The sequence below is a fragment of the Sus scrofa genome, chromosome 1 (genome assembly GCF_054392235.1).
Source record: "Sus scrofa isolate SSC_HxYL_T2T_F1_AM1 chromosome 1, Sscrofa_HxYL_maternal_Yorkshire_Landrace_v2.0, whole genome shotgun sequence".
In the NCBI taxonomy this organism is placed as follows: domain Eukaryota; kingdom Metazoa; phylum Chordata; class Mammalia; order Artiodactyla; family Suidae; genus Sus; species Sus scrofa.
The window spans coordinates 86,117,803-86,133,182 of NC_139383.1; the positions used below are offsets into that span (position 1 = coordinate 86,117,803).

At 39.8% G+C, this 15,380-nt stretch overlaps 1 protein-coding gene across 5 annotated transcripts in view; it reads right to left on the bottom strand.

The window, feature by feature from the left end:
• Positions 1–15,380, bottom strand: part of BCKDHB (branched chain keto acid dehydrogenase E1 subunit beta) — a 263,556-nt gene that overhangs the window by 165,222 nt on the left and 82,954 nt on the right. For 2 of the 5 annotated variants that reach the window (XM_021082900.2, NM_001123219.1), the window contains 2 exon segments: positions 15,072–15,169; positions 5,674–5,784 (listed from right to left, as the gene is read on the bottom strand). In XM_021082900.2, coding sequence (XP_020938559.1) covers positions 5,674–5,784; positions 15,072–15,169 — 209 coding nt within the window. 5 annotated transcript variants of the gene reach the window in all.

Below are 15,380 nucleotides of genomic sequence, written 5' to 3' on the forward strand. Positions count from 1 at the left end.
ATAAAAAATAAAGTAAGTATGTATCTTTTAAGCTGCATATTTGTTAGTGTCATTTTTTAATGAAGTCTGACAGTCCTGGGCTCTTACAAGGATGACTTAATTCATCTGTATTTAATTTAATTACATATATTCCTGGGTTTTTATCTGTCATCTTACAATCTGTTTTCTATTGACACATCTGTCTTTTATACATATTTTCCTTTCTTTCTTTTGGTCTAAACAAATATTTTTATTAATCTATACTTCCCTTTTTAACTTGCTGAATATATACTTTCACTATTATTTCAGTTGTTACTCTAGAGATTACAACATGCATCCTGACTTACTATAACCTAATATAAATTTTACACTTAACTAACCAAACCAGAACACAGAATATCTTAATGCCATGTAAGTCCATCCTGACTTTCTTCTAGGATCATTCTCTTCTGCCTAAGAAATTCCCTGGTGGTATTTCTATTAGTGAAAATGCACTGTTGATAAATTCTCTCAATTTCTATTTTCCCAAACTATTTATTTCACTTTAATTTTAAAAGGATGCTTTCACTGGGTATAGAATTCTAGGTTGGCATCTCCAGCAATTAAAAATGTCATTCCATTGTGTACAGGGATGTGGTTTCCTTTGAAAATATCCCTCTTAGAGGTTCACAAAGCATCCTGAATATGCGGGTTCATGCTCTCAATGTTTCATGAGAAATATTTTTAGATATTGTTTCTGACCAAGTCATTCACTTTTCTCCTTCTTCTATATTCAGATTGTATATAGGACAGATCCTTTAACCAGATCCAGAATGTCATTTACACTCTTTTCTGTTTTAGTCAATTTTTTTCCTCTCTGTGCTTCAGTTTGGACATTTTCTATTAACTTGCCTCCTAGTCATTAATCATATCATCTACTAAATCCAGTATGTTTTTCAACACATCCACTGAGTTCTTACCACCAATTTTTTTTTCTTCTATAATGTTTGATACACACACACACACACACACAACACATCTCTAGACTAATCCTCTACCTTCTTACCTCTTTTGTTCTTTTTTTCTCTATGTACCCAAACATAATAATCATAAAGTCCTTGTCTACTAACTCTAATAACTGGATCACCTGTGTTTTTGCTTTCTATTATTTTGTTTTCTCTTGGTTTTGGTCAAATGTTCCTGTCTCTTCACATACTTAGTCATTTTTTTTTAACTGAATGCTGATTGATAAGAGGCTCCAAATGATAAGAAGTCTGCCTCCTTGCTCTTCTGGGCAGGTAGAGCAGAAGGTAAATTATATTAATTCATAAGGAACTGAGAAAACTAGAGGCGGCCTATGGACTTGGAAAGCTCTGATCCATTTCTGATTTGCCTCTAATCTAAGACTTGACTCCACAGCTTTCAACTGAGGGCATGACTGGTCTTTGTCACTTCACCTCAGCTGATGGCTTGGCTTTTCAGACATGTTTGGCTAGCTCCCATCATAGAACTTGGCAAATATCTTGAGAGAGAGACTGACTGTGTGTTTAAGACCCTTCAAGCTTTGAATTCTGTCCCTACAGCCTCATGAAACAAGGGTTCTATACACCTTGAGTTTCAACTTCTAGTTAAAACTAACATGGGAACCCCAAGTAAAAAGCAGCTGCAGTAAATGCCAATTTACCACTCATTTCAGGGTTTTCAACTCTCATCGCTGGTGTTCTCAGACCACTCCACCCCTACCCACACCCCAGGCCTAAGAATAGGTTTCTGTCTTCTAATCACCCCAAAATTCAAGAGTTTCTATTCTGCTTGTCAGTGGCTTCTGCTTGTAGATAAACTGACTACAAATTTTAGGCCCACTCAGGTCTCTAATTTTGTAGCTCCCCTGAGCAACAATCAAAAACTCTGCTGCTCGAGCACTATTTATGATAGCCAAGACATGGAAACAACCTAAATGTCCATTAATGGATGAACAGATAAAGAAGTGGTGGTACACACATACAATGGAATGTTAGCCATAAAAAAGAACAAAATAATGCCATTTGCAGAAACATGGATGGATTTAGAAATTATCATACTAAATGAAGTCAGAAAGAGAAAAACAAATACCTATGATATAACTTATATGTGGAATCTATGGCACAAGTGAACCTACCTACAAAACAGAAAAAGACATACAAATATGGGGAGTTCCCGTCGTGGCGCAGTGGTTAACGAATCCGACTAGGAACCATGAGGTTGCGGGTTCGGTCCCTTGCTTGCTCAGTGGGTTAACGATCCGGCGTTGCCATGAGCTGTGGTGTAGGTTGCAGACGCGGCTCGGATCCCGCGTTGCTGTGGCTCTGGCGTAGGCCGGTGGCTACAGCTCCGATTCAACCCCTAGCCTGGGAACCTCCATATGCCGCGGGAGCGGCCCAAGAAATAGCAACAATAACAACAACAAAAAGACAAAAAAAAAAAAAAAAAAAAAAAAAAGACATACAAATATGGAGAACAGTCTTATGGTTGCCAAGGGTGGGGGTGGATAGGTGGCTGGACTGGGAGTTTGGGATTAGCAGATGCAAACTGTTACATATAGGATGGATAAACAACAAGGTCACACTGCATAGCACAGGGAACTATATTCAATATCCTGTGATAAACCACAGTGGAAAAGAATATGAAAAAGAACACATATATGTATAACTAAGTCACTTTACTGTATAGCAGAAATTTACACAACACTGTAAATCAATTATACTTCAATAAAATTTTTAAACCAAAACAAAAAAAACCCTGCTGCTTGGATGGGCCTGGACAGTATCACATGTAGTGAAAGATGTCAGACAAGGATAAATACTGTGTGTTATCACTTACATACAGAATCTAAAAAATAAAACAAACTAGTGAATATAGCAGAAAAGAAACAGACTTGCAGATACAGAGAATAATTTAGTGATTACCAATGAGGAGAGGAAAGAGGGTGGGGCAAGAGAGGGAGGGAAGTACAAATTACTACGTAAAAAATAAAAGCGACAAAGCTATATTGTACAGCACAAGGAATACAGCCAATATTTCATTACTTTAAATGGTATATAACCTATAAAAATTTTGAATCACTATGTTGTGCACCTGAAACTAATATAATTATTATAAATCAACTACACCTCAATAAAAAACTAATTTATTAAAAAAAAAAAACCCTCCTGCTTTCTCTGTCCCCAAGCGACTGCTCAGGCTTATAAGTTTCAAACCATGCTTCGAAGATTAAGTAAAAAGTATGACTATGTTCTTAAAACATAGTTAAATTCAGGTTACATAAACCAATGTTCCAGAGTCCTTTTACTATGCACTGTATGCCAATGTGTATGTTCAATAAATTATTTTTTCCTTCAATAGGCTTTTCTTGATTAGGTATTCCAAAAGATGCATTTTAATGTTGAGTTTAACACATAATGAATAAAGTTGAGAAATCTAATTTTATCATAAGACAAAAACAACCAATAGGAGTTCCCAGAAACAAATCTGACTAGTATCCCTGAGAATGTAGGTTCGATCCCTGGCCTCGCTCAGTGAATTAAGTATTTGGTGTTGCTGTGAACTGTGGTATAGGTCACAGACACGGCTGGGATCACAGACATGGCTGGGATCTCATGTTGCTGCGGCTGTGGCCAGTGGCCGCAGCTCCAACTCAACCCCTAGCCTGAGAACTTCTATATGCCACAGGTGCAGCCCTTAAAAAAATAAAATAAACCAGTGATAAAACACAGCACTAACTGAAAGAGACAATAAGCCTAAATGGATTAGTATAGAATTCATAAGGATAAAGAAGAAAAGCTGAACTGTAGTTAAAAAACAACAAACAAAAAATTATGTTGAATATGAGTGTTTGGCTATAGAAGCCTCTTCTTTAAAATTATCTCCAATTCCTAGAAAAGATGCCAAGTATCAACCCTTTTCTCTTGACACATGGGAGGAAAACAGAAGATGTACCATGATCAGCAATGAAGAGAGGCACAAATAGACCTGACATAATCAAGAAATGAAAAACTGGCTTTCACTGGCATAACTGGAGGGTTATCAACTAGAAAAATAATATGATGAAAGCACCCAACCCAAAACTAAAAGATTGATATCAAGAGGTCAGAGGTCTGTTGCATTACTTTCTCATCCAGTAGAGGCCTTTAGGCTCCTCTTTCATCTTCTTCCTTAGGGCAGTAGGAGCCCAAAAGAAACAAGGTCTACATTTCAGGAGCACAAAAAGATGCTACCAGTAGACTTAATAAAGGGTAGGGGTAATAGAGGGAAGGAGGGAGGGGTTGTCCAAAGAAACAGATGGATATAAATATAAATAATTTGTCAGTTCTTCTTTCTTTGGCTTTTCCTCACTTTACTTTCATGGTTAGCAACTTGGAGGGTTATTTTCTTTGTGTTTTACCATAAGCTGCTACAAATATTTTTAAATGTATAATGTATATAAATATGTAAATAAGGCTTAAAAGTACTTGTCCTGTCCTGGAGTTCCCTGGTGGTACAGCCAGCGAAGGATCTGGCATTGTCACGGCAGCAGCTCAGGTTCAATCCCTGTGCTATACCATAGTAACAGCCAAAACAAAACAAAAAAGTGCTTGTTCTAACCATCTATCCCCAAGCAAAAGCACCATTCTTATTATGAATACAAACCCCAAGAGAGGGAGAGGGAGACATGTTGCAAAGAAAAAGCCTGCTCTGGAGCAAAGTCTATCAGCCCCAGTTTAGCCATGATTTGGAATATTTGGCTCTTTGAACAAAACACAATGTCTGACTTGATTTGAAAATGCCCGCAGGAGTTCCCTCTGTGGAGCAGCAGGTTGAGGACCCAGTGTTGCTGAAGCTGTGGTTGCAGGTTGCAGCTACAGCTGGGAACCAGTCCCTGGCCTGGGAACTTCCATATGCTGTGGGTGAGGCCTTTTAAAAAAAGAGAGAGAGAAAAAAAGAAAAAATACATGCAGCGCAGACAAATAAGACCAACATGTACACAAAAAAAGAGCTTAACCTTCCTTATATATCAGTTTGGTAACAGATGCACTTCTATTATCTAGACATTAGTATAAAGGGTTATCAGCTACAATCAAGTAAATGAAATCTAAACAATATTCTAGAGAGGGGACTACGTGAATCCTATGAATAGTAATAATGAGATCAATCTAAACAGGTGACTTCGAAAATTGAAGGTCGGAGCCAGAATCCCACAACCTGACATTAAATTGTGATCCACAGTGCTGAAACTATATAAAGGAAGTTTTGTGTTTTTTTTAATAATCTTTCTCCATCTCTTTTGGAAAGGGGACAAAAGAGAATTCAGCAAAATCATTTAGGGGTCTATATTAAACCTAGCTTATGGAATGCTAACCAATAAGAAAAAAATGCAGGTGGTTTCAACATCCCTAATACGTTCTCATTTGCTTTGGTCCATTACTCACACAACTCAGTCCAAACTGGCTGCAAGAAGGACAATACTACACACTGTGATACTTTGAACAGAGAACTATAGGAAGGAAAAATCTCAAGTGATGTGTTTCCTTGAGCATTAAGTTAAATATACATTTCCTTCAGGGTGTCAATTTTAAAGTTTCAAAGAAGTTGGAAATGCTCATGAAGCTTGAAATTTCAAAACAAAGAATTCTTGGCAAAGAACCAATCAGTTCAGCCTGGGATTTTGAGGAAATGACACTATTGACGCTACATTCATACCTTACAAACTGTATCTACATCCCAAGGAATTATAGTCCTCAGATCAATGACCTCACAGGACACTCCAAGCTTCTCCCGAGCCATGGAAGCAACCTCTCGGATCACATGAACCTGAAATGAGGAAGAATGATCACAGAAAAAAATCAGGTGAATGCTGATACCCTTAATGGAGTCAGTGTATAAACTCAGGGGAATGGATTTGCCACAAGAATTGCATTTGAAACCCACTTTCTACCAAAATAACCAAGCGGAGCTCAGTGGGTTAAGGATCCAGCATTGCCATGAGCTGCGGTATAGGTCAGCCTTGGCTTGGATCCTGGATCCACATGGCTGTGGCTGTGGCTGTGGTATAGACCGGCAGCTGCAGCTCTGATTCGACCCCTGCCTGGGAACTTCTATATGTTGCACCTAGAGCCCTAAAAAGACAAAATAAAAAAAGAAAGAGAGAGAGAAAAAATAACCAAACAGATGTCTAGAAAACAGCTGGAAAGGAGTTCTTAGAGAAAGAGGAGGCAGCCGTTTGTCCGAGATACTGGTTTCAATGATATCAGCACACAAACGGTAAAGAGAGTCAGAAGGGTAGGCTGAGCGTCTAGAGAAGGATAGGACGAGGAAGGGCACAGATCATGGGACCTTGTGGAGGACCAACATTTGAAAGGAAAGTGGAGGATGATGCACTCACTTTAAAAACAAAATAAAAAAGAAAAGGAGGAGGAAGGACGAGGATAGTTAAAGAAACAGAAGGAAAATCAGGAGACAATATATAGAAAATCATGTATGCGAAGTTTCTGAAAGTTGCAAAGTACTACAGAATGTAAAGAATCTTTCATTCAATCAAATAATAATTATGGCGAAAAAAGATATTAAGTCCAAGGCAGCAATACTTAAGATATTAAGTCCAAGGATATGTAAGGAGCACTTCAAAAGAGAGGGTCTTTAATGAATACACTTTTATAAACTCTCAACATATTTTTAATGGCTTCACCATAGGCAAAGATATTGAAATATGACTGCAAAGGCATCCCACCTCCCACCTGCAATCAGAAATTGGTACCAGATACAGATGTAGTGCCAGACATGACTTAACTTGAGCTAAAATGAAGGCATTTTCATTTCTTTGTAGAATCAGAATTTAAAAGTGACTGACAAGGGATTAATCTCCAAAATTTATAAACACCTTCTGCAGCTCCATACCAAAAAAAAACCAACCCCATCAAAAAATGGGCAGAAGATCTAAACAGATAATTCTCCAAAGAAGACATACAGATGGCCAAAAAACACATTAAAAGATGTTCAACATCACTCATTATTAGAGAAATGCAAGTCAAAACCACTATGAGGTACCACCTTACACCAAAAAGTCTACAAACAATAGATGCTGGAGAGAGAGTGGAGAAAAAGGAATCCTATTACACTGTTGGTGGGAATGTAAATTGTGCAACCACTGTGGAAAATAGTATGGAGATTCTTCCAAAAAATAAAAATAGAATTATCATTTGATCCAGCAGTCCCACTCCTAGGCATTTATCCAGAAAAAACCATGACTCGAAAAGACATGCATACTCCAATGTTCATTGCAGCACTATATACAATAGCCAAGACATGGAAACAACTTCTTTTTTTTTTCTTTCTTTCTTTTTTTTTTTTTTTTTTTTTTCTCTTCCCACTGTACAGCAAGGGGGTCAGGTTATCCTTACATGTATACATTACAATTATAGTTTTTCCCCCACCCTTTCTTCTGTTGCAACATGAGTATCTAGACAAAGTTCTCAATGCTATTCAGCAGGATCTCCTTGTAAATCTATTCTAGGTTGTGTCTGATAAGCCCAAGCTCCCGATCCCTCCCACTCCCTCCCCCTCCCATCAGGCAGCCACAAGTCTCTTCTCCAAGTCCATGATTTTCTTTTCTGAGGAGATGTTCATTTGTGCTGGATATTAGATTCCAGTTATAAGTGATATCATATGGTATTTGTCTTTGTCTTTCTGGCTCATTTCACTCAGGATGAGATTCTCTAGTTCCATCCATGTTGCTGCAAATGGCATTATGTCATTCTTTTTTATGGCTGAGTAGTATTCCATTGTGTATATATACCACCTCTTCCGAATCCAATCATCTGTCGATGGACATTTGGGTTGTTTCCATGTCCTGGCTATTGTGAATAGTGCTGCAATGAACATGCGGGTGCATGTGTCTCTTTTAAGTAGAGTTTTGTCCGGATAGATGCCCAAGAGTGGGATTGTGGGGTCATATGGAAGGTCTATGTATAGATTTCTAAGGTGTCTCCAAACTGTTCTCCATAGTGGCTGTACCAGTTTACATTCCCACCAGCAGTGCAGGAGGGTTCCCTTTTCTCCACACCCCCTCCAGCACTTGCCATTTGTGGATTTATTAATGAGGGCCATTCTGACTGGTGTGAGGTGGTATCTCATGGTAGTTTTGATTTGAATTTCTCTTATAATCAGCGATGTTGAGCATTTTTTCATGTGTTTGTTGGCCATCTGTATATCTTCTTTGGAGAAATGTCTATTCAGGTCTTTTGCCCATTTTCCCATTGATTGATTGGTTTTTTTGCTGTTGAGGTGTATAAATTGCTTATATATTCTAGAGATTAAGCCCTTGTCAGTTGCATCATTTGAAACTATTTTCTCCCATTCTGTAAGTTGTCTTTTTGTTTTCTTTTGGGTTTCCTTTGCTGTGCAAAAGCTTTTCAGTTTGATGAGGTCCCATGGGTTTATTTTTGCTCTCATTTCTATTGCTTTGGGAGACTGACCTGAGAAAATATTAATGATGTTGATGTCAGAGAGTGTTTTGCCTATGTTTTCTTCTAGGAGTTTGATGGTGTCCTGTCGTATATGTAAGTCTTTCAGCCATTTGGAGTTTATTTTTGTGCATGGTGTGAGGGTGTGTTCTAGTTTCATTGCTTTGCATACAGCTGTCCAGGTTTCCCAGCAATGCTTGCTGAATAGACTTTCCTTTTCCCATTTGATGTTCTTGCCTCCCTTGTCAAAGATTAATTGACCATAGGTGTCAGGGTTTATTTCCGGATTCTCTATTCTGTTCCATTGGTCTGTCTGTCTGTTTTGATACCAGTACCACACTGTTTTGATGACTGTGGCTTTGTAGTATTTCTTGAAGTCTGGGAGGGTTATGCCTCCTGCTTGGTTTTTGTTTCTCAGGATTGCTTTGGCGATTCTGGGTCTTTTGTTGTTCCATATAAATGTTTGGATTGTTTGTTCTAGTTCTGTGAAAAATGTCCTGGGTAATTTGATAGGGATTGCATTGAATCTGTAGATTGCTTTGGGTAGTATGGCCATTTTCACAATATTGATTTTTCCAATCCAGGAACATGGAATATCTTTCCATTTCTTTACATCTTCTTTGATTTCTTTGATTAAAGTTTTATAGTTCTCGGCATATAGGTCCTTTACCTCCTTGGTCAGGTGTATTCCGAGGTATTTGATTTTGTGTGGTACAATTTTAAAAGGTATCGTATTTTTGTATCCCTTTTCTAATGTTTCATTGCTGGTATACAGAAATGCAACTGACTTCTGAATGTTAATCTTATATCCTGCCACTTTGCTGAATTTATTAGTCAGTTCAAGGAGTTTTGGGGTTGAGTCCTTAGGGTTTTCTATGTATAGTATCATGTCATCTGCATACAGTGACAGTTTGATCTCTTCCCTTCCTATATGGGTGCCTTTATTTCTTTTGTTTGTCTAATTGCTGTGGCTAAGACTTCCAAAACGATGTTGAAGAGCAGTGGTGAGAGTGGGCATCCCTGTCTTGTTCCAGATTTGAGTGAGAAGGCTTTCAGTTTTTCCCCATTGAGGATTATATTTGCTGTGGGTTTATCATAAATGGCTTTGATTATATTCAGGAATGTTCCCTCTATACCCACTTTGGCGAGGGTCTTGATCATGAATGGATGTTGAACTTTGTCAAAGGCTTTTTCTGCGTCTATTGAGATGATCATATGATTTTTGATCTTTTTTTTTGTTAATGTGGTATATGATGCTGATTGATTTGCATATGTTGAACCATCCTTGTGAACCTGGGATGAACCCTACCTGGTCATGGTGTATAATTTTTTTGGTATGTTGTTGGATTCGGTTGGCTAAGATTTTGTTGAGAATTTTTGCATCTATATTCATCAATGATATTGGGCGATAGTTTTCTTTTTTGGTGGTATCTCTGTCTGGTTTTGGAATGAGGGTGATGGTGGCATCATAGAATGTCTTTGGGAGTATTCCTTCTTCTTCAACCTTTTGAAAGAGTTTAAGGAGGATGGGCACCAATTCCTCTTTAAATGTTTGATAAAATTCACGTGTGAAGCCATCTGGTCCTGGACTTTTATTTGTAGGGAGTGATTTTATGACCTCTTCAATTTCATTTCTAGTGATCGGTCTGTTCAGTTGGTCTGTTTCTACTTGATTCAGTTTTGGCAGGCTGTAAGATTCTAGAAAATTGTCCATTTCTTCCAGATTGTCAAACTTGTTGCCATACAGTTGTTCATAGTATTCTCTTATGGTTGTTTGTATTTCTGCTGTATCCGTTGTGATTTCTCCTTTTTCATTTCTAATTTTGGTTATTTGGGTTCTTTCTCTCCTCTTTTTAGTGAGTCTGGCCAGGGGTTTGTCAATTTTGTTCACCTTTTCAAAGAACCAGCTCTTGGTTTTATTAATTTTCTCTATTGTTTTTTGAGTCTCTATTTTATTGATTTCTTCTTTGATCTTTATAATTTCCTTCCTTCTGCTGACTTTAGGACTTTTTTGTTCTTCTTTTTCTAATTCGTTTAGGTGGAGGGTTAAGTTGTCAATTTGGGATCTTTCTTCTTTTTTGAGAAAGGCCTGTATTGCTATAAATTTCCCTCTGAGCACTGCTTTCGCAGCATCCCATAGGTTTTGAGAGGTTGTGTCTTCATTATCATTTGTTTCAAGGTAGTTTTTAATTTCCTTCTTGATTTCCTCATTGACCCATTGGTTTTTTAGTAGCATGTTGTTTAGTCTCCATGGAGTAGGTTTTTTCTCTTTCCTTTTCCCATGGTTGATTTCTAATTTCATGGCATTGTGGTCAGAGAAGATACTTGAGATAATTTCTACGCTCCTAAATTTATTGAGATTCTCTTTGTGTCCCAATATGTGGTCGATTCTTGAGAATGTTCCATGAGCATTTGAGAAGAATGTGTATTCTGATTTTTTGGATGTAGTGTTCTGAAGATATCAATTAAGTCTAACTTTTCTTTTGTTTCCTTTAGGATCTCTGTTGCTTTATTGGTTTTCTGTCTAGAGGATCTGTCCATTGATGTGAGGGGGATATTAAGGTCTTCTACTATGATTGTATTCTCATCAATATCTCCCTTTATGTCTGTTAATATTTGTTGTATGTATCTGGGTGCTCCTATATTTGGGGCATATATGTTGATGATAGTAACATCCTCTCCTTGGATGGATCCCTTAATCATTAAATAGTGTCCTTCTTTGTCTTTATGTCTTTTGTTTTAAAGTCTATTTTGTCTGATATGAGCGTTGCGACTCCTGCTTTTCTGTCATATCTATTGGAGTGAAATATTTTTCCCCACCCTTTCACTTTCAATCTATATGTATCTTTTGTCCTAAGGTGAGTTTCTTGTAGGCAGCATATTGAAGGTTTTTGCCTTTTTATCCACTCAGCCACTCTGTGTCTTTTGATTGGGGCGTTCAGTCCATTGACATTTAAGGTGATAATTGATAGATGATTATTTATTGCCATTTGAACCTCGAGTTTCAGGTGATTCTATGGTTCTCCATTCTTCCTTTTTTTTTTTTTTTTTTTTTGGTTGGATGGTCTCCTGTTATTATCTGCTCGAGTGTATTTTTTTTTTCATTTTTTTCAAATGCAATATTTGTTTTTGGCTTGTGGTTGCCCTGTTTTTTAAGTATGCTAACCCCTTCCCATAATTGTGTGTTTTAGCCTGATGGTCCTGTAAGTTCAAACACTTCATTACTATATTAAAATTAAGAAGAGAAACATACAAACAAACAAAAAGGGTTATTTACTTCCTAACATCCCTTGCCCACATTTTATGGTTTTGATGACTCTTTTTTATTTTTTTCTTTTTAATTTTATTTTGTTTGAAGCATGTTCATGATTAAATCTGTACACTGGCTTATTTGAGTGACTGCTCTCTGATTGTGGTTTCCTCAGTCCTAGTTCTTCCTCTTCTTCTTCTTCTTTTTTTTTTCTTTTCTTTTTTCTTCCCTTTCCTTCCTTTCTTTTCGGTTTAGAGAAGCCCTTTCAATATTTCCTTTAACCTGGGTTTTGTGTTGCTGTATTCTTTAAGTTTTTGTTTGTTGGGAAAAATTTTCATTTCCCCTTCTATTTTAAATGATATTCTTGCTGGATAGAGTATTCTAGGTTGCATATTTTTTCCTTTGAGCACTTTAAATATCTCTTGCCATTCCCTCCTGGCCTGTAGTGTTTCTGTAGAGAAATCAGCTGATATTCTTATGGGGGTTCCCTTGTAGGTAACATTCTGGTTTTCCCTTGCTGCCTTTAGGATCCTCTCTTTATCACTAACTTTTGCCATTTTTATTATGATGTGTCTTGGTGTGGGTCTGTTTGGGTTCAGTTTGTTTGGGGCCCTCTGTGCTTCTTGTATCTTGAATCCAGTATCCTTTAGATTTGGGAAGTTTCCAGCAATAATTTCTTCAAATATATTTTCCATTCCCTTATCTTTTTCTACTCCTTCTGGAATTCCTATTATGCGTAGATTGGCCTGCTTTATATTATCCCATAGGTCTCTTATATTGCTTTCCAGTTTTTTGATTCGGTTTTCTGTCTGTTGACCAGATTGAGTGATTTCCATTATTCTATCTTCCATATCACTGATTCGTTCTTCTGCATTATTCATTCTGGTTTTTACTGCCCCTAGTTCAGTTTACATCTCTGCAAATGAATGTTCTAGTTTTTCTTGGCTCCTCCTTATATTTTCTAGTTCCTTTCTGAGGGTATCTGCATTACTGTTCATATCTTCTCTTAATTCCTTCAGTATTTTCACTCTTTCTCTTTTGAACTCCAGGTCTGTCTGACTACAGAGATCTGTTTCATTGTTGACTGTTTTAAGTGAGTTCTCCTGTTGGTTTGACTGGGGGTGGTTTCTCAGCTTCTTCATCTTGCTTCTTGTTTTCTTTCTCCTGAGGGAGTTGTACTCTCCGTTATCAGGCAGTGTTTGCCTTGTCACTGCCGTGGAATATTTCCTGAGGGCTGGCGTTGTTGGTCAATCTTTTTTGAGGCAGTGTGGCTTTTATGGAGTGTTGATGGGCTAACAGTGTTTCTTTGAAGCAAAGGAGGACTTCCTGAGGGCAGACAGGACTGGGAGGTCCACACCACGATGGTAGCAGATTTCACTTGGTCATGCAGAGCTTGCTCTGGTGTTTTTGGGCTGTGGGGTTCTTGCAGGGGGTTGGCGGTGTTGGGCAGCTGCTCCTCAGGAGTGTAGCACCCCCTGGTTGCTGGAGCAGCTATCTGGGTCACTGAGAACCTAAGAGGCTCTTCCCTGGGGCAGCCCAACTCAGAAGGACAGCCTGAGAATGTAGGTGGATCTTTTCACAGTCAGGCCGAGCTTGTTGCAGCTTTTCTGGGCTGCAGGGGCTCTTCCAGGGGGCTGGTGGTGCTGAGCAGTTATTTCGTGGGAGTGGGGCACCCCCTGGGGGCTTGGGCAGGTAGCACGGCCACTGGAAACCCAAGAGGCTCCTCCCCAGGGCAGCCCGACTCAGAAAAACCGTCTGAGATCTTTTCCCGACTCGGCCAGGCTTGTTGCAGCTTTTCTGGGCTGCAGGGGGTCCTGCCTGGAGCTGGCAGTCCTATGCAGCTGATCCACTAGAGCATCCCCTGGGGGCTTGGGCGTTGGAAACCCAAGAGGCTCCTCCCCGGGGCCACCTGACTCAGAAAAACCATCAGAGAATTAGGCCGATCTATTCATGGCCTGCCTAAGCTTGTTCTAGCTTTTCTGGGCTGCAGGCCTTTTCTCGGGGGCTGGTGGTGTTTGGTGCTGTTCTGCGGAAGTGTAGCCCCTCCAAAGGGCAAGCAGGCCTGTGCAGGGACAGCCCCTGCGGTGGTAGGCTTCAGGCAATTGTTGAGGCCAGCCCTCCTGGATGGCAGGCAGCCCCAGGTCCGGTGAGAGCGTAGGGGGTGGCGGGGGTGGGGGGAGGGGATGCACTGGGAAGCACAGCTTTCAGCTAGCTAGCAGGCCTGTGAGCTTGCTGTGGCGTGGGGGGTATTCTATGGGGACCCACCCCTTCTTTCCCCTCCCCAGCACGGGCGCAGACCAGGCTCTTCTCCCAGGTTCCCTCTGATGCGGCTTTCCACTTCCCCGCCCCTAGAGTACTGTTCCCTTCCTCTGCGACAGCTTTGTTTTCTAGTCTCCCAGGCAGTCTCTGCCCGGTCAAATGGTTTCTAGACCTCCCAAGCAGTTTCCGCTCTGCCCCGCCTCCCCAGCCCGGGGACTAACCTCTGGAGGCGAGGTCTCGGTGCCCAACCCCCACCCAGGCGTCTCAATTTTTGGTGACTGTGCCCGTAGTTCAGATGGTCTGTTCGGTTCTTGATCAGCTTTTCCGTACTCCAACTTACTGCTACACTCTTCTCTGCATCTGGAGATCCCTCCGGTTTGTTTGATCTTTCCCCTGGTAGGTGACTTTCCAGGGTGCGGGATCCCTTTCTCCTCTGCAGTTCCCTTTCGGAAGCGCCCATCCCGCTCGGATTCACCTTCTCTCACTCTCCTTTCTCCCGTTCTGCCCAGTAATGTCATGAACTTCTTGCCATTATTGGAGTTTAGGTTCTTCTGCCAGCGATTGGTTGCTGTTCTGTGCGAGTCATTTATTCTGTAGATGTGCTTTTTTTTGTTGTGTTTGTGGGAGAGGGCGAGCGTGTCCCCCTACTCCTCTGCCATCTTGTCCTCTCTCCTGATGGGTGGTTTTCTTCATGGGTCGGAAACAACTTCTATGTCCACTGACAGAGGAGTGGATAAAGAAGATGTGGTACACGCACACAATGGAATATTACTCGGCCATTAAAAGGAACGAAATAACAGCATTTGCAGCAACATGGATGGACATAGAAATTATTAGACAATGAGAACCAACATCGAATGCTATCACTGACATGTGGAATCTAAAAAAAGGGCACAGTGAACTTCTTTTCAGAACAGATACTGACTCACAGACTTTGATAAACATGATTTCGAAAGGAGACAGGTTGTGGGGGGATGCACTGAGGGTTTGGGGTGGAAATATTATAAAATTTGGTTGTGATCATCATCGTACAACTATAAATGCAATAAAATTCACTGAGTAATAAAGAAAAAAAATGAGAGTTTCCCAACACCAGATGGGCATGACCAGCTGGTATGACCACTACTGACCTGAGTGCCCCAGGCAACAAGAGTCACATCACTCCCTTCTTGGATGACTTCGGCCTGGGACAGAGGGATAGTGTATGGTTCTATGGGAACCTGTTCCACTGAATATACAAGAAAAAAAAAGGAAAGGTTAGTTATTTTTCCTCATGTGACACTTGTGCATAACAGAATACAAGAACCACATTGTGGCAGAGTTTTATTTGATTTTTTCTCCCCCAAATTCCTTAAATTATTTATGACAGAAAAGTCATTTATTGCATATGCTACACAGATGAAAAGGTCCAAGATAAATTAGCTATCTTGGAACAGAAA